Raw genomic sequence first — 19,220 nt, forward strand, 5'->3', positions numbered from 1 at the left:
GTAGACTGCAGTCCCACTCGTCAGGGACATTATTTCTGGCTGCTGGGCGCTCTAGGGCGCGGACGGGCGCAGACGGGCTTGCCTCTGGCGCGCCTCTGGCGCGCCATCGGTGCGCCCGCTGCACGCTTGCATCCGGTTGAATAAGTAGCAGCCGGTGGAGCAGGGGGCGTGGCCTAATGCGGAAGAGACCCACCTACCACACTCGCGGATTAGGAGCGAGTGATTGGGGGCGTCTTAGCAACACAACACAGGTAAAAGCCAATGTCTCCCACATAGGTCCCCACAACCCTACACAACAAACGCTCTATTCAGCAAGTTAAAAAATAAGGAACAAGGTTCCTGTGGTAAAAAGTTTTTATGTGCGAGTATGTGGGCAAAATGGTTGGCTCAGCGGCAGCGGAGAAAAGATCACAGAGGACCGCTGCACGCTAGCACCCGCCTGAATAAGTAGCAGCCGGTGGAGCAGGGGGCGTGGCCCAATGCGGAAGAGACCCACCTACCACACTCGCGGATTAGGAGCGAGTGATTGGGGGCGTCTTAGCAACACAACACAGGTAAAAGCCAATGTCTCCCACATAGGTCCCCACAACCCTACACAACAAGCGCTCTATTCAGCAAGTTAAAAAATAAGGAACAAGGTTCCTGTGGTAAAAAGTTTTTATGTGCGAGTATGTGGGCAAAATGGTTGGCTCAGCGGCAGCGGAGAAAAGATCACAGAGGACCGCTGCACGCTAGCACCCGCCTGAATAAGTAGCAGCCGGTGGAGCAGGGGGCGTGGCCCAATGCGGAAGAGACCCACCTACCACACTCGCGGATTAGGAGCGAGTGATTGGGGGCGTCTTAGCAACACAACACAGGTAAAAGCCAATGTCTCCCACGTAGGTCCCCACAACCCTACACAACAAGCGCTCTATTCAGCAAGTTAAAAAATAAGGAACAAGGTTCCTGTGGTAAAAAGTTTTTATGTGCGAGTATGTGGGCAAAATGGTTGGCTCAGCGGCAGCGGAGAAAAGATCACAGAGGACCGCTGCGCGCTTGCATCCGGTTGAATAAGTAGCAGCCGGTGGAGCAGGGGGCGTGGCCCAATGCGGAAGAGACCCACCTACCACACTCGCGAATTAGGAGCGAATGATTGGGGGCGTCATAGCAACACAACACAGGTAAAAGCCAATGTCTCCCACATAGGTCCCCACAACCCTACACAACAAGCGCTCTATTCTGCAAGTTAAAAAATAAGGAACAAGGTTCCTGTGGTAAAAAAGTTTTTATGTGCGAGTATGTGGGCAAAATGGTTGGCTCAGCGGCAGAGGAGAAAAGATCACAGAGGATATGCTGTTTTGGTGCCCTAGAAAGTGGACCGGATGGCGACGGAGATGTAATGACATGTCGACTCTGTGCATGTACTATGATAAACGTGTACAGTAACTTCTGCATGCAAGTAACAACCGATACCACACAGCATGGTCACTCCTTATACTCTGGAAGTCCATGCAAGGCTGCTCATTCGTAAACCGGAAACTTCAATTTGATGTGATAGTTTGCCTGCAAATTATGTCACACAGTGGTAATATTTTACTCTTGAAACTGAAACCCAGTCTCTCTTGCATACACTGCTTTCTTGATTATTGATGTGATACCCATGCATGAAGAAAGGTGACTCAGGGAGAGTTCAATGGGACATCAAGTTTTGCTGAAAATAACAGAAGGAAGGAAAGAATGTAGAGCACAGGGGTAGCACCAGACGATTACTAAGTAGGATGAAACAGCAGCAAGGAAGGATGACCCCATGCGACTTACAAAAGAAGACCTGCTGGGCTCGATCATTCAACTATAGCATCAGTTAATACATTTGCAGAATTAATGAAAATGGTGAAGGAAGATATGGCTCGGTGGTTCACAAATGTCTTGACAGAATACCAGCACATTGGGGGCAGGGTAAGCATCAATGAAGACAACCTCTTGTCTCTGATAGGTGACATGGAACTTACAGAAGGCCTTGCTGCGTATGGAAGTCTGTTTGATGGAAATGTGTGACAAGTGTGAGTAGACGCCTAAGAATACTATTCCAAATGGCAGAACAACTGTCTGTATAACGTGAAAGAATCTAAGGAAAATGGCAACCTAGAGAGATATGCTACCTTAGAGAGACAGTGAAGGAGGGCTGGGCTTTTTCTGTTTTATACCAGTAAGCAGGGACCATCTTTTGTTATACTACTGCCCTGGGGGTTGGTATTGTATTTTATCTGTTGAAATCGATAAAAAGAGACTGGAAGAAAGAAGAATACATAAACTCAATAAAGGCAAAGGAAGTCTGGATAATACATTTCTAGTTCATAAAAACATACGTTTCCCACAAGAATATATGCCTGACAGTTCCGAATTGTCCCATTTTCAAGGCGAGTCTTGTAAAAATGTGTGCCCAAGAGGGAAAGATTTTCACACAAAAGCCAGGACATACGTAATGAGGAATGCACAGGTGACATATTGTTCATAGGTTCATATTCTTAAAGAAAATGTCCCTGCCCCCAATATCCAATTAGCTTAGCCACTTCAGAGAAATAAATAATTCAATATTCATAATCCTTTCTGATTTAGTACGTCCCTGTCTCACTACCCACGGAGGAAAAATTACCTCGCGAACTTCTTCATCCTCTTCGGTCGTGTTTTTCTTTCTTGTCTCGCGAAATCTTCGCACCTATATGGCAGTGAAATTTGAACATACATTAAAACCCACCCTTAAGAAACTAACCATTGTCCATGTTTCACGAGAAAAGTGAGAAAACGCCCATTTCGGGTCATCACATCTTATAAAAACAAAATAGATGAACCTTTTCTTCAATCCATTAAGTGCCAATTTATGTTAAATAATTGAAAATTATTAGTAAGGTGATTGCATGTAAGAAGCAAGATGTTCGCACAAAAGTACTAATTATATTGTATTTGGTGACAGAATGGCCCATTAGATCTTACTAAAAAGAAAATCTCATAGTGGTCACAGAGCAGACTGGTGATCAATCAAAGTGGTGAGGGGAACTCCTGAGGCTGGTTTGTGTTGCTTCTAACACACTGTACAAAAAATACCTGTCTAAACCCGGGTTGCGGTGTCCCTCGTACTACACTGCAGGACCTACCCTGCAGTGTAGGTGAGGTTTGCAAGAGACATTGGTGAAAGTAGTCAAAGCATTCAGACAGTTGCAGGTCTACGCTTATCACACCTAGCCAGAGAAATCACATCTGAGAGAGTAACCTTCCATATCCAACTTTTGCACAACAGGAAGCTGCACAGACTGGTGCATGGCAAGAGACAGACAATGCTGGCCCCTTATCAGGCGGACTAGGAGTAAATCCCAGCTGACTGAAGCAGATGAGCAGGTCGTTTCAAGGAAGGGAGCTCTCCTCCAGGTGGATTGAGCTAAATTAACAACCTGCTTTACAAGAGGAGACATCCCTGGAGTGATGGTGTGGTGAGAATGCAGCAACTTGATCCACCCTGTATGTCTGCCCTGAACTAGCAATAGCTTCCATCATCCCTTTTTCACCCTAAGAAGGACACAAGGTGTTATGTCTTTCAACCTTAGTTTCGGTTGGTTGTATCAATGGATGAGGCGGTATGCCCTAGATACAAGGCTCTTTTAACCCACTAAACAAGCCCGAAAGGTTCTGAAATTATCATGGTTCAAATATATCACTATACCCTAATTGTAAATCCTGCTTCCAGAGTTACAAAAGCGAACATGTGGGTCCAGCCGGTGCCCCAGAACCCATACATGCTGTTGCTCGTATAATACGAAGGCTACGAAGGCTTATTACCCACGATGTACCTACTAACTACTCTAGCCCATTACACAGTAGTCCTTCTGCCTATTATTAGAAGACTAATAACTGGACTCTCGATGAATTGTGTCCAGTGTCCCATTTGTACCAGGCGACTAGGACACGGTAGCCTGTTAAATGGACACTGAAAACTTGCCTTTGGACCAGTTCTTTAGTACATTAAAAAATTAGAAAACTTTCTTCTTGGCCGGGATTTAGTGTAGTTGGTTTTTAGATGTTTAAAATATTTTGCACTTTGGGCTATTTTTGTAAGATTTTCAGAAACATGTAACATCTACCCATAGGCAATTAACGTTTTGCTTAGCTAGGACAAAAGATGGACCTGGCAAGGCATAATAGAGGCACTCGGAAATGCCCAAATATGAGTGGATCCCTGAGTGTATTACAGTGTTACATTGTTTTTTAGGGCGAGATGGATGAAAATTTAGAACAGCGATTTCCAAATAGTGTATTTTCCAAACTGCTATATGGTAATCGCTATTCTTGGACTATGAACGTTTTATTTTTAAATTAGTGATTCCTTGTCAGTCGCAAATTAACCTACCTAATTTGCGACCCATTGGGAATGATAGCCATCACAGGGATAAAGGACTAGTGGGGTAAGCAGACCACCATGTCTAGGATTGCTTTAAAATAAAGAGTTTTTTTTTGTTTGTTTTCAAATGAAATCCGTTTCCCTTAAAGGAAAAGTGATATGTTTTTTTCTTTTAAAATGAACCATTAAACTTTCATTTTCTAAGATCAGTCAGTGGTCTTACTGTAAAAAATATATATATTGTTTTAATATTATAAAAGAGGACCTTTGAGGATCCCATTTCTTTTGCAAATGGCTTACCACCTCCTTGAGGAGGTGGGAAAGTATTACTATTCGGTCGCAAAACAGCAATACATACCATAAGGAATTGCTATTTTGAAGGGATGCCCTAAAAACGCTACTTCCGGTGATTTCTTTTGATTTCCTAAACTCATTTAGCAATTCAGTAACATGTTACCGAATCACTAAAGGGGTTTAGTACATTTGTACAAGCAATTTAGTAGTCGCAAATCACTTCATCAATGTAGTTACGTTTGGAGAGCGAGTGGTTTAACTTGGTTATGCAAATGGCTTTTAATACTATCTGAAGTACGGGCACCAGTGGAAAATAACAGGTACTGCTATGTATTTGCTAGCTAACTGATCCATGACCCAGAAGAAAGGCATTTTAAATGGTTTGGAAGAGTGCCGCAGAGCGGATGTCACAGGTTGACCACATTGGTTCATTATTTCATTTTTTGCCCAACTGACAGCTGTCTTGCATCATAGTATTGCTCTGGGAGAGTGATTTTGCTATGCTGTGAAGAAATTTGCTTTTAAATATTTTTGTTAAAATTGAACAGATATTTAAACAAACCATGAAGTGGCTACAAAGTGTGAAAGGATGAAAAAGAAGTCTTTTCAGCACAAATAAATCACACAATGTCAACTGCAAACAAAAGAATGTACCTACATTTGCAACAAAATGTGTTGGGCCAACAAGTTCACTTTCAGGTCTGAAATAGAGTTTTAGATCCTCCAAACATTTTATTCCTTCTTTCTAACCTTACATTGTTGATAAGAGTTTCGGAGCGTGAGGACATTTCTACTGTCGATTAGAATTGGCATTGGACGAAGGAATTAACATTTACTTTGGTGGAGCAAAGAACCCAGTACTAGATTTGCGCATGTAATTATATAGTGTGCGCTGACAGCAATAGACTGCTGCACACTCAGACATTAGGGTTTAAGAAGTGGGTGGGGAATTAAAGAGGTGGTTCAAGACTGTGTACTTCACAGTCTACATTCAAAGCTCGTCATGGGACAGGGTCTCCTGCAGATGCATTTTCTGCCCATGAAACAGGTTGTGTTTAATTTAATGTTGGTCTTTAACAGCATTTGATACAAAGATCATGGATTGCTGCCTGGATTGACTGGTGTCCAGGAAGCTGCACAACAATGAATCACTTTATCTTGATGGCAAAGAATCTAGCAGGAGTTCTTGGATTCCCTCTTGGATACCTAGGGAAGCCTCTTTTGTGGACCACTTACAAACATTACAAAGAGGAATAATGTCTATGTCTTATTCTAAGGTAATCTAGAGACAGGCTTAACGTTTCTGAAGATGTACCTACTCAGTGTGGACAACAAGATATAATCAAATTGGCAAATTTTCCATTCAGACCAATGATCTTCGGTACAAAAACAAGTCTCAAATCCACTGAGGCCATAGTAGCCAACTAAATTTGACACAGATGCTCTAACATAAAAGGACATACAGTAAATAGTGAAGGCAATATTTTCCTTTCACAAGGATCTCAAAACCTGGAGGTTTTCCTCCTCTTTAAGTTCAACTTATCTCAGATGCCATCACTTACAAAGCAAGCCTAGTGTTACAAGGCACCCTATCTATGTACCCTACTTGCTATGCTTGACATGTGTTGTGGTCAACACACACAGGGTATCCAATGTTCTGAGGTTTCACCTAACCGCTAAACTTTACGCAAGAGGGTTCGAGAAACTGCACTTGCTCAATCTAATTATTATTATTATTATTATTTGGAGCTTATAAAGCGCACTTATACCCGAGGGTGTCCTGGCGCTGACAAACTGAGCATCCCTGGAGAACGAGTGTCTAATCCCTGAACAACCAGGTCTTCAATGTAAAGGCATCGCGTTCTAACAACGCGGTCGTTGTAACAACCGCGTTGTAAAGGAACGCGATGTAATGGCAGCGTTGTAAATGCTGTTTCCTGAAGTCAGGCACTCAGGGAATTGGTACATGCTTGTTTACCTTGAAGAAGCCATTCTCGGACAAACAGTTTCTGTATTTGGTTTTCTCATGGGGCTTACCTCATGCTCTCTCTACCTCTACATCAGTAGGTTCCAAGGGGGTGAGCACTGTACAGCTATATGATTCAACCAAGAAAGTGGAAATAAACGTCTGTTGTAAAGAGATACCTTTGATAGCTTGTATATGCCGCATAGTGTCATTTAGAAAACATGCTGCACGAAAAATAAGTCTGAGGTATGTCACCAAACTTCGTTCACTGTTGATGTTGTTTGACAAAAGAATGAAGTCCCCGCTGCTTGGAAATATTTCGTGTTATGTAAGTTCCTCAAGGGGGATCGTAAAATCGTTCTGGATCTGTGCTGCTAACGGATGGCCGGGATATCACAGAGAGTGGCAAGGATGCAACCAACGTACAATTGTGTTATACTTGTGTTTCTTGGTCAGGTGTTTGTATTAGGTATTTACAACAGGCAGTACAGTGTAATAGCTAGCATTCTTAGGGTAAAACTAACAAGCCTGGCGCAATGGCCGCCCCCTTTCTCTGGTATCAGCATGGCTATGCTGAAAACATTGTTATTCTTCATAGCAAGTTGTCTAAAGCCTGTAGATGGATGTCTGCAACCCATAAGGCTATTAAAGATCACTGTCTGATAAAGATAACACATTTTGGTGTTTTATTTATTTTATTTTATAACCACCCTTCAGGTGGTCTGAGACATGATGAAAGTTGTACATAGGGGCGGAGGTGCATGATGTATTTCTCTGCATGAGGGATTTCTCTTTGATGATCCATGTATTTCATACGTTTGCTTGCGAAAAGCTTTTCTTGTATGTCTCTTTTTTCAAATGTTTTTTGGGGCTATAATTTGTGTTTTAAATTTGTTCCCATTGTCATTAATGGTTTGAACCATTATCCTACTGTTTCTATATCACTTGGTGTGCCTTGTGCAGAAGAAGTCTTCTTCCTGCAAGGAGAAATTTACTTGTGAAATTGAGAGAATTATGAAGCATGCCACGCTGCAAACTGTCCATGAACAATTGGGTTGTTCTAGAGTCCCCTTATTTAAATTTAAGTTACTGTATGAAATAAGCATATCTGCCTTAGCTTTTTAATCAAAATAATATAATGACAAATCAGTAATTCGATTTTGGGCTTAATATGCACAATATCGTACACTGCTCTGAACCTGCTTAGGGCCTTGTAGCACTTTTTAAAATACTTGATAAATCAAATAGTTGTACATTGCATTTAACTTTTCTATGAGGATTAGGACATTATACCACATGGGTAGGAAATTCCGTGCCTTCTAAATATTTTACAACTAGATGAAGAGTTTTCCGCTTATGAGCAGTTTTTTTCCATTTACTTCCATGCCCCCACAATATCAAAACTATGTTACTTCCAGCCTTCTCCATTACTTGTCTTTGAAAATCTTCTGCGCTTGCTTTATCACTCTGATCTTCTCATACTATCAGCTCCTCTTTACTCTATTATCTGTCTCTTGCTGTGCTTTACATTTTCTGTCTGGAATGACTATGTTCATTTTCACATTCCCTTTTCTGTCACCATCACTCAATACACTGATTTCCCTTTCTAACACTTTCTTACCTTTATGGTTCTCTCTCTCTCTACCACCTCCCTTTCTCCTATGTCTTGGCTTTGTTCAAATCTCCAACGATGTTCCTCTGCTTCTCTTGTTTTTTCTCACTTATTATCTTTCTTGGTATTTGAAAGTCTACAGGCTTTGTCAAACATCAGAGTGATTTAGTATGTCACTGTGGCTTTGCCTGACATCAGACTGATTTACAACTTACCTCCTCGTCAATCTTGTCCTCTTCCGCGTCTATAATCCGATCCTTAAGGAACCTCTGAGTTTTCTCCAGCTGAAATTTCACCAGTTCTTCTATCGCATCTTTCTCCTCTTTGTCCACAAACTCTTGTACTGCCTCTCCCATACCTCTCTCGGTTAATAGTGAAAGTTGGACATTCTGCAGGAGACAAAACCCCAAAATGCATTATTTTATCTAATCAACAACCTGATCCGGAACAACTAGTAATGTACATATTTTTCCATTAACCAAAGCATCTCAGATGGAGTAAACCACCGTAAAAAATATACCACTGCCTACTTTGCCACATAGAAGACACCCCTCGCTCTTCCTGGCGTGCCTTCACTTAATTGGGGCCCGTGCTAAGGTGGCACTTGCCTCACCGGGGGAGGGACTGCTCGGCCGGCAGAGAGAGGACCTGCGGTGAAAAAGTACTCCTTGGAATGGACTATTGGAGGCTCCTGCAAGCAGAGAGGACCGGCTTAGGAACATTTTAACCAGGAGACAGACCAGGCGAAGTGGGGTCAGAGCCCACGCGCTGGTGGGAGCCACAGAGGATGTTGCAGTGTATTAATAATAAGACTTTATTGTTTTATTAATTAAAACCATTGCAATTTTAAAAACACATTCAAATCATTCGTAAAAAAGACCACTGAATGAAAAATACAGAACTTGTAAATTGCTTAAAACCCTCAAAAGCATTGTAAACAGATAATGTTCAGCTAGGAAGCAAGGTTCTAATCGGCTATTATTGGCAGTCTAGGGTTCTGTTATTGAGCCTGCGGAGTGAATGCCGCCCTACTGAGGTGAGGGAGATTTGGCAGACCTGGTATCTCCCAACAGTTTTGACGCCTTGTTGACAAATTTGGTAAGCTCAATGTTCAGCTTGGTGTTGTCTGGATTTAAGGCAGCTGTTATGGCCTGGCGGCATGATCGAACTCCTAGACTGATCCATTCTTCCCGCAATAATGACCGTCTGACTGTAAGCATTGCGGGGCATACACAAACTATATGTTCCATTGCTTCGGAGTGATAGCCGCACATCCTGCCTTTGATACTATTGCCGGAACTGCGCCATTCAGGAAGGTTCTTTAAAAAAGGCCAGTCACCCATCCTCAGAGCTAAAAACGTTTGCTTCCAATAAAGTGCGAATGTGCTTGATATATAGGGAGACTCGATGCCTGGTTTGAAATTGCATATTACTGCCCAAGCGTGTTTCCTTTTTGACAGTGTTGCCCTGTCTGAATGAAAAGACCACAGACTGACGCTCTTCTTGATGGCAGGGGTTTGTTCCCCAGAATTCCTTGTCTCCAAGTAATTGTAAACTGTGATCCAGGTGTTGCCGATACTTCTGGCTGGTGTGGTTTTTCGATATTTCCTGCCAAAGTCTGGCCCCCAGGGAGCTCTCCCTGGCGTGGCGCAGTCTGTTACAAAACTTTATAAATGTGCCAGCCTGTACGCCATGATGGTCTAGAAGGCCCAGTTCAAGTCGAACTTGGGCTGGCGAAGCTGATTTTGGCAGGCGGAATGCACGTTTAAAAATTTTGATTGTTAGTTTATTTAGTAAAATACTTGTTGTGCCCTTCGTGATCTCGTGCCCATACGACAGAGTTGGTTATCTGCACCTTCATCACTTTCAGCATAAGGGGTTAGGCTTGGGCCAATTAGCTGTTTTGACAGTTTCGCAACTGTGGCCTCTAATGACAAAGCTTTGGTCCTTAATGCTTCTTTCTGCTTGACGAATGAACATCTTGTGTCGAGAAAGATTCCCAGATATTTGTAATAAGATGTTGATTTGAGCTTTGCATTATTGAAGTACCACCCTCCACGTGGCCTCTTTTGCTTCCCAAAAGAAGTTGTTTTTGTTTTTAGCAAATTCAGCTCTAAAGAGTTTCTTGTAGTATAAGGAAGCAGTTCATAGAGTAGCCACTGTAGGCCCACTTTTGTGTGGCTTAGCAACACCAAATTGTTGGCATACAGCAGGTTGCTGATGCGGGTTCCATCTAGTTGAGGGGGATGGCAGTTAACATGATCAAGTAATGGGGATAAGTCTGATATAAACAGGTTAAAAAGGAGTGGGGCCAGCACACAGCCTTGTTTGACACTGCTTTTGGCTCCAATCTTCCTGGAAACGTGGGAGCCTTCACCCAACTTGATTCTGATCCATGTTTCCGAGTGGAGTTGGACTATAGCGTGTAAAAAGGTCGCAGGTATGCCCCAGGACTCTAGTTTTTGCCACAACAGGCCCCGGGGCACGCGATCGAAGGCCGCATTAAAATCAACGAAGCAGCAATGCAATTCAGTTTGTTGAACTGCCGCTTTCTCCATCAGGACGGTTAGGGTGTCGCAGTGGTAAACTGGGTGCCGGAATGCAGTGTGGAATGTGTTTACACAGCATTACTTGACTACCTACCCTATGTGGGACCGGAGGCCCAGAATGGAGGTAGGTCCTGGAATGGTGGCAAGCAAGACCCTGCCCCCCACTGACACTGGCACAGATTACCCTGTCCCACATGCCGTGAGCCAACAGAGGGCCCTTCCTGGGGCGCAATTCGACCAGGAAGCAACACTGAGGACTGGCGACTCCTGGGCAGGACAGTTGGCAATTCAGCTAAATGTAGAAATGGGTCTACGGAATACAGGAAGAGAGCAGTCTGGGAGCTGGGACACAACCACTGTGGGCCACAGAAAGGAGCAACACAGACGTGGAGGAGAACCAGAATAGTGAATCACAGATAGACATACTCTTGCAGAAAACATGGAGAACAAGACCCCCACAGTGAAAGGACACCAAGCCCAGTTTCAGCATGGTGATATGAGGGCTGGGGAGCTCATGATAAGGTCTATGGGAGATGCCCTGGCCAATCAAGCTGACCGGTTGTGGAAGATCCTGAGTGCCATTATGGACATAGAATCCTTCTTAGAGGCCAAGATAGATAGAATAGTCCTAGATCTGGGACTGCTCAGGATGGACCATCGGAAACTGGCCTCCAGGGTCACAGGGATGGAGTATGCTGTGGGCTTGGTGATCCCCAGACCACGTCAAAATGAAGGCTCAGCAGTGTGAACTGGCCTCTGGTTTGATTCCTGAAACAGTGGAACATGTCCTGTTCTTCTGCACAAAGCATCTTGGTTCTAGCCTGAAGTGGATTAGCCAGTGTGTTTGAACATGTGGTGAATCCTTATTTAACTGCCCTGGGGATATTGAAATGGGACACCTGTACCCCTGCTGTGTTTGCTGTGAGCCGTTACCTGACCAAGGTATGGTACAAGTAGGCAAACTTCTTATACCATTCAGCTTTCTTAATAGCGAAAATGTGTATAATTTTGCTAACCACGCATTCTTTACGACTGACACTTTACACTATGTATATTTTGCACCCCCTGGTATTGCACTGATTGCCTCTTGCGCCTTGACAATCTTGCACTCTAGCGAACTAGATGAGTTAGAATGATTTGCACTCCCTGGCATTGCATCAACTGATCTTCATATGCACTGTACATTGATGACTTTGTACGCAACGCCTTCGGACTGGTGATTCACAATGCAATGTAAAACTTCGCATTGATCTGTTCTAAATGAAGGAGATAAACACTCTTTTTATTTCTGTGCGCTTTGTTGATTATGATAACCGAATAAAGTACTTTGAACTAGAACTGGCCTCTACGGTGGAGCTACTCCAAGAGTAAGCAGAGGATGCAGAGGGCCGCTCCCACCGCAACAATATAAGGATGAACGACCTACCTGAACAGGTTGAGGGGAAATCACCAGAACCTTATGAGGAGCAATGGCTCACCGATAATGTATACAATGGGCACCCCCCTCAACAGGCCTGTTCTCGGTTTAAAGAGCGAACCATGTCCCGGGGCATCCGCCAGCCCAGCGGAGACCTCTGGGACCAGTGATGGCAAGGCTGCTGAACATTAGAGACCGGGACCGGATCCTGCAGAAGGCCAGGTCGCATGGCCCCTGGACAGTAGATGGCAATAACGGCCACCCCTTCCTTCACTTCATGCTGCATGTCCAGAGGAGGTGTGACTCATTTTTGGAAATAAATGCAAAACTACGACATCTAGGCCTCTCATATTCACTCCTATACCTAGCTAAACTTTGGGTAGTCAATAAGGACTCATAGTATTTAAGACATCGGAAGATATCTAGAGATAGCTGGAGAAGGAGGAAGAGGCGAAGGAGGGGCAGAAATGTGACAGGCAAGAACAGAAAGGGACAGAATAGTGGAGTCAAATTGCTACTCTCAAGATTCCACAACAGCAGCCAGTCTGGGGCCCTGACGCGTCTCGTTCGACTCGGAGGCGGACTCTGCACTGGACCCTTTTGGCTTGGGAACTGAGGTGATCACAATGACAGTGGTTGTCATTATTTGAATTGCCCTGACTGGCCCAATGAGAGCCAGTAGATCTATGGGGCACTGGGTGGCGCCAGGATCCTGGACTACACTGAGGAGGAGCTGATATACACTTTTCTTGTCTAGGTAGACTGGAGGAGGGATAGGTGGACATGGAACACCACCACTGGTAGGGTATAGACACAACACCAACACACCCTTCTGGAAGGTTCTCTACGGGCGACACATAGCCATCCAAAACATTGTCTTAAGTTAAAGTTGGTTTTAGAGCTTGTGGGGTGGAAGGGCGACAGACCTTTCCTGAGATGGAGATAAGCATTTATTCACTTACAGAGATGAAATGTAAAGTGGGGGACTTCATGTTAGTTTGTGGATGGTTAAATTAATAGCAGAAACTCACAACAGGGATCTCTTGGGCATGGGGGATGTTGAGAGGGGTGAGGTGGAAAGAGCACAGGAGTGAGGACCACATGATGGGGGAGGAGGTAACCCTAATTGATTTAAAATGCTCTCCTGGAAAGTGAATGACCTAGGGGACAAGATCAGGAGGGGAGTGCTACCCCAGTACATAAAATGTTTAGCCCCGGATGTAGATTTTCTACAGGAAACGCACCACCTGGGCACAAAGTGCAAGTTCTTGGGAAGAGTCCGCTATGTGTCACTAGGACAGCAGCGTTCACAAGGGGCTCACATAGGGTCGCTATCCTAGCGAGGAAGAACTTCCCCCTTCCAGGTCACAAGGACATGGGTGAAACCCAGATGGGATGGTGCCAGAGAACCAGGGATACATAGGGCTACATGCTCATCAATGTCTATGCCCTACCACAGCTCCAGCAGGCAGCGATGGATAAAGGAGGACCAATACTGTTAGGTGCAGGTCATACAATCCCTCTGGTGGGACGGCTGACTGGAATGATGTACTGCTGCCAAGTGCAGATAGGTCTCAACAGGGATCGGACAGACTGCCACCTATACACGCTTAACCAAATTCATCCCGGTGCTCAGGCTAGCAGGTGTCTGGAGGCTGACACACCCCACTGCCATGGACTATTCTTACTACTTTGGGGCCCATGGGACATTCTCACAACTAGACTTCCTGCTCAGCCCAACAGGACTGGTGCCTCCAATCGAGGGTTCGGAGGACCTGGCAAGGAGAATCTCTGACTACTCACCACTGTTGATTACTTTGAGAGCTCCCAGGTGACCAGTTAGACCCCAATAGCACCACAACACCAGGGAAATGTAGGACCCAGCTGTGATCACGCAGATCTGCGCAGATACAACAGTGTATTTTGAAAAAAATAAAGATATGGTGGATTCTTCAGGGGTAATATTGGAAGCCTAATAACGGTCCTAGAAGACCGTTTGCAGAGGATAATAGCCTGTAAGAAGCAGTACAGAAATGGTAAAATATTAGAGCTGGAAAGGCAGGTACAGCTCCTAGAGTGGCAACTGGCTCAGCAACTTGTAGGAGGCGACAAGCAGACTCCTGAAGACGACCAAGACAGAGTATTGCAATACAGTGGAGGAGGAGGCCCGCCGCCATTACCATGTGGTGCAACAGAAGCTCTATGAAGTAGGAGACAAGGCTTGATGCCTTTTGAATCGCAGGGAGGAGGAAGTCAGATGGGTGGGGGAGATAGTCACCAGCACAGGGGCTAAACTTACCCAAACGGAGGAGATAATCCAGGATGTGGAGTAATATTATCAGGCCGCATAGGGAGGAAGCAGAAACGGAGCACTTCCTGAGAAGGCTGGCACACCAGCAGCTGGACAGAGTAATGGTAGAGATACTGGAAGGGGAACTCACACCCGAGGAGCTCTCTAAGGCATTGAAGGCCATGAGTAATAGGGAAACTCCAGGTCCAAACAGGTGACAGGACAAATTATTAAGAGACTAGAAGCTCTGGTGGAACCCCACCACCTAGCAATATACAAAGAGACCCATACCAAGGCATACCCCTCCTACCCTCCATAACTGCACCACACCCTGATCACGGTAATTTTTTTAATAACGGTAAGGTGAAAACTGAATGTGGCTCCTACCGCCCATCTCCTTGTTGAACATTGAGACTAAGGCCTGTATCTACAAAAGGAATTTGCATTTCTTAACGTTCCGAATTGATATTTTGGGCTGATAAGAAATGCAAAACTGTCTTTTCTAATGTACAAAGGCCTAGATGGCATCCCAGTAGAAATCGCATTTTGGGATTCACAAAATAGGAAGTCGCAAATAGGGATTTCCTATTTGAGATTTCCAAACCTCAAGTCCATAGCATTTCCTAATAGCAAATTGTTATGTGCAATGCCAATAGCTCAAACTCGCGTCAATGCGAGACCTATTGCATTGCAAATGCTTGTTATTTGATGCTGATGGGTACGAGAGGAGGATGTGAAATCAAGAGCATTGAAATGTTCTGGCTATTAGGGATCATTCCTGACGAAAGTCCCCCACTTGGTTATAGAGCCGCCACAAATTGCTCAAGGGACTTACAAGGCCCTTTCAGCCATCATTGCGATAGATTGTTTTTTGCATTTGTCATCCCGAGTGGGACGGGGATGCCCAGACGTGGGGCCTGTGCTCTCCATGCCACTGGAATCAAGCTATCCTGGCTGAAGAAGGGTGAAACCTATGACATTGTTCTGCATTTTGTCCATCAACTGTTGTTTTTTGCATCATTGCGATAGTGGTCATGTGTGGATTGAAAAATTACTTTTAAATAGCTTATTTATTTATTTGGAAGTCTACCGTTTTATTGGTATGCTTGGGCCACTCACTGTCTTTTTTTTTTTTTTGTTGGGTCATGGTATCCTTTTAGAATACATTGTGGGGGTATTCCACGTTAACGAAGATGAAGGTGTCCAAAGAAGGTTGCATCACATGATTGGTTGTGTTGTAAGGTTGCAGACCCCTTTGCTCTTTCCCTTAATCAAAGTAATTGCATTACAAATCCAACGGGGTATAGCTATTTAAGTTTTTCTTTGTCTGCCAATGAGTTTGAACTGTCAGAGAGACGGTTTGCCTGTAAATAATTTAAAGGGAAAGCCACCTTTTAATAAATGCCACCCAGGGGTGGATGGAACATCACATACCAAAAGCATATGGGTCAAAACCATGCCAACCAGTAAATGATTTGCTGATTGGCATTTTAGGCGATCCCTATTTGTAGAAATTTCGAACTTCGTGCTGTTACTAGAGGGGGACAAGCCAGCAAATGAACAAGGAGAGCCTAGCCAGAGCATTGCCAGGCGTCGGTCTGGGTTTAATGAGCCCAAGCACGAGCCGAGCCAGCAAAATATTTGGCAAGTAACTAGTGCAACAACTACAGAACAAAAAAGTTTCACGTTTCAAAAATGTTTTCCCTCTAACCTGGGAGCGTTTCAATTTAGAATCTTAGTTTAAATAGCCGAACTTAGTCATTTGCTAGAAGTGATACTTTTCTGATGAACTTGGACCCGCCCTAACAACGATGCCAGTAGTGAACCAAGTTGCAAGTCGGCTGCCTTCTGCTTCCTATATGTAGCTCACATAGAAAAGAGTATTTTCTAGAGTGGATATTGGCCGCGCGGCCGTAACAGGAACACCGCGCGGCCGCGAAATAAAACAGATAAAAAACAAGCATTGACCGCGCGAGCGGCCGCGAGACGCGATGGGAGGGGGGCGGGGGTAGGGAGAAGCGGGAGTTCTGTGCAACTGGTGTGAAATAGCAGCAGGGAAGGGGGCGGTGAGGAGGCTATGAGGGAGAGCTACGTAAAGCCATATGGCTGCTTTGCGCGCGTGCACGCCTCGTGCACTGTAGCTCTATGCCAGCGGTAGCACTTTGAAAAATCCCCCTTACAAAATATCTCTCCGAGCCAGCGCAAGCGCTGGGCTCAGCGAGACCTAAAAATGGAGGAGAAAGGCAAAAAATGGGGGAGAAAGCCAAAAAATGGAGGAGAAAGGCAAAATGTTGAGGAGATAGGCAAAAGGTTGGGGGGAAGACCACCCCAAGGCTGACAGATGCAACACATAGTCTGCCTGGGGGATGAGATGGCTGAGGAGGAGCTCAAATTATTTGCAAGAGAAATATGGTTTCTCACACATGCAACATTGCAAATAGAACCAGCCTTGACATGCCTTATGGGCAGAGATTGTGGTCGGGGCTTCACTGCTTGACTTGTCTCCACTTGACATCCACCTGCTGACAGGATCCTGGAGGAAGGGGCATTATCCTCCTCAATAACAACCCTGAGGGCCTTGTACACCTCAGACAATGCTGTAAACAAGGCTTGGTGATATGGAGGATGTGGATTGAGAGGCAGTGCTGATTCACCCCTGGGAGGTGGCCATTAAGGCATGCATCCACCTGATACAGCTTCAAATTCTGCACAGATTTTACATAGCAAGGGACAGGATGCAGAAGATGGGGAATATCCCACTGCTCACCTGTGTACCCTGGGACGATCCACGTGGGGGGTCATTCCACCACTCACTATGGAAATGTTCAGTGATATAGCAATACTGGTTGACTATACTGAAAGAACTGGGGGACATACTAGAAGAAGACATTCCACTTAACACCTGAGTACCGAAGGATACAGACATGCCCCGTAAGAAACTGTATTTTGATGATAAAGTAAAATGGCACAATGGCGAAATATGAAAGCGGACACTGTGTGAATAAAAGAAAGCCACCAAATATACGGGCCTGTTTTCAATAACCCTGGAATTCCAAAGGCAGGGGAAGCAGGGGAAGCAGGTGTGCGAAGGAGAGCCTTCCCATGCCGCTGTGCAGAAACCAAAGAAACAATCATCAATGGGAGCCGAAGCTGAACACAGGGAAACATTTACAGGAGCAGGAAATAAAATAAAAAATTGCCCCCTAAGCGAAGAGGTAAACGACCAAACTGTAAAGATACTGTACTTGGTCCTTGCTCTGTAGTAGGAAACAAAAGACAAAAATGAGGGACAAAGAGGAAGAACTGACCACTAGCAAGCAAGCAAGAATGTTTAAAGGACACAAACAAATAAATGAAAAGCAGTGGGCGGGCTGTAAGCCCAAACAGAAGTATATACCAAAGTATATACAACAGGTTTCGAAAGTTTGACCTAAAAAAAGAAAAGCTGTGCTCTGGAAACAATCCTTAAATGTAACACAGGCGGCAAAAAAAAGTATAACAATATAAACTGCTACAGATTTCGGAGCTTGTTATTCAAACGGTGCAATATGTGTTTCAACTCTCTCGCACAGGGACCTCGGTGCAAAGGTGAAAGTCACTTCAGGGAAGGGAGTGGTGTAAACTAAATAACACGTTCTGAAAATGCCATGCTGGGATAAGAACTCAGGAAAACATGAAGGTGCTCTATAATGTGTGTGTAATCAACCGCCAGCTGGCGGAGATTTGAGATCTATATCGACTGCTGGAAAATAAATAGTGTGAGAATGAGCCCTCGAGTGAGATGTAAACCACATACTCTTGAGACACTTTGAGATGTACCACCTTGAAGCATATGAACTTGGCGTTATAAAGCTGACGCCCTGTGAAAGGTGGTTAATGTGAATTTAAGGGGCACTGGATTTTTTTTAATAACCAAATGTTATTAGTTTTCACAACTGATAGTGTCTTCCACCAACAATTGGTCAATAGCACCACTGTGTTCATCAAGGGGCACTGGATTTAGAATCAATCTTTAGCGACATCCTTAGACAGCCCACGGTATGTGTTGCAGAGTCTGACAGAGTCATAAAATATCCTACACCAATAGAGAGAGGGTGTTATACAGGGGAATGGCTGAAAGAAATGTGGCTGTGGTTTCCTGATGTTCATAGTGTAAAATGTATAACAACATTTTATTTAAAAAGATTAAGCCGTTTAGAACAGTACAGTTTCTGCATAACCGCTATTTAGCAGTTTCCTTATTGAAGGCATCATATGACATTATTTAGATTAAATCTGATCAATTGAGATACTTGAATTAATCTGTACCACTTTTGGTGCATTCTGTACCACCTTTTTTCTTTGTCTTGACATTACAGAAGTGGACCAACCACATGCAAACCAGCCTTGGCCCTAGCCCAATCAGAACGGACCAGCCTGAACTACTGGGCCATATAAACTCTCAACAGGAATGCAAAAAGCCATAGCCTGGTCTTGACCTTCTTAGACCTCATCAGTCAGATGTAGTTCGAGGTTCTATGGCACAGAGAGTAAGAGACCCACGTCAGGGCGCACTTATATTACTTAATGCGACTCGATTATCAAAAAGTGATCGATGGAAATAAGTAAACCAATATGAACAACTGGCAATTAAAATAGTACTATTACATGACACTGTTTTAGCTCATCTGTGCAGTTACAATAGGGTACCAACCACATGAAAATCAGCCTCAGGCCTTCCTCA

At 44.3% G+C, this 19,220-nt stretch overlaps 1 protein-coding gene across 1 annotated transcript in view; it reads right to left on the reverse strand.

The window, feature by feature from the left end:
* Window positions 1–19,220, reverse strand: part of MRE11 (MRE11 double strand break repair nuclease) — a 453,446-nt gene that overhangs the window by 181,238 nt on the left and 252,988 nt on the right. Inside the window, exons 13-14 of the mRNA XM_085621402.1 lie at window positions 8,457–8,630; window positions 2,633–2,695 (exon numbers count right to left, since the gene is read on the reverse strand). Coding sequence (XP_085477528.1) covers window positions 2,633–2,695; window positions 8,457–8,630 — 237 coding nt within the window. The remainder of the gene's footprint in view (window positions 1–2,632; window positions 2,696–8,456; window positions 8,631–19,220) is intronic.

This window comes from Triturus cristatus, chromosome 8 (assembly GCF_964204655.1).
Source record: "Triturus cristatus chromosome 8, aTriCri1.1, whole genome shotgun sequence".
In the NCBI taxonomy this organism is placed as follows: Eukaryota; Metazoa; Chordata; class Amphibia; order Caudata; family Salamandridae; genus Triturus; species Triturus cristatus.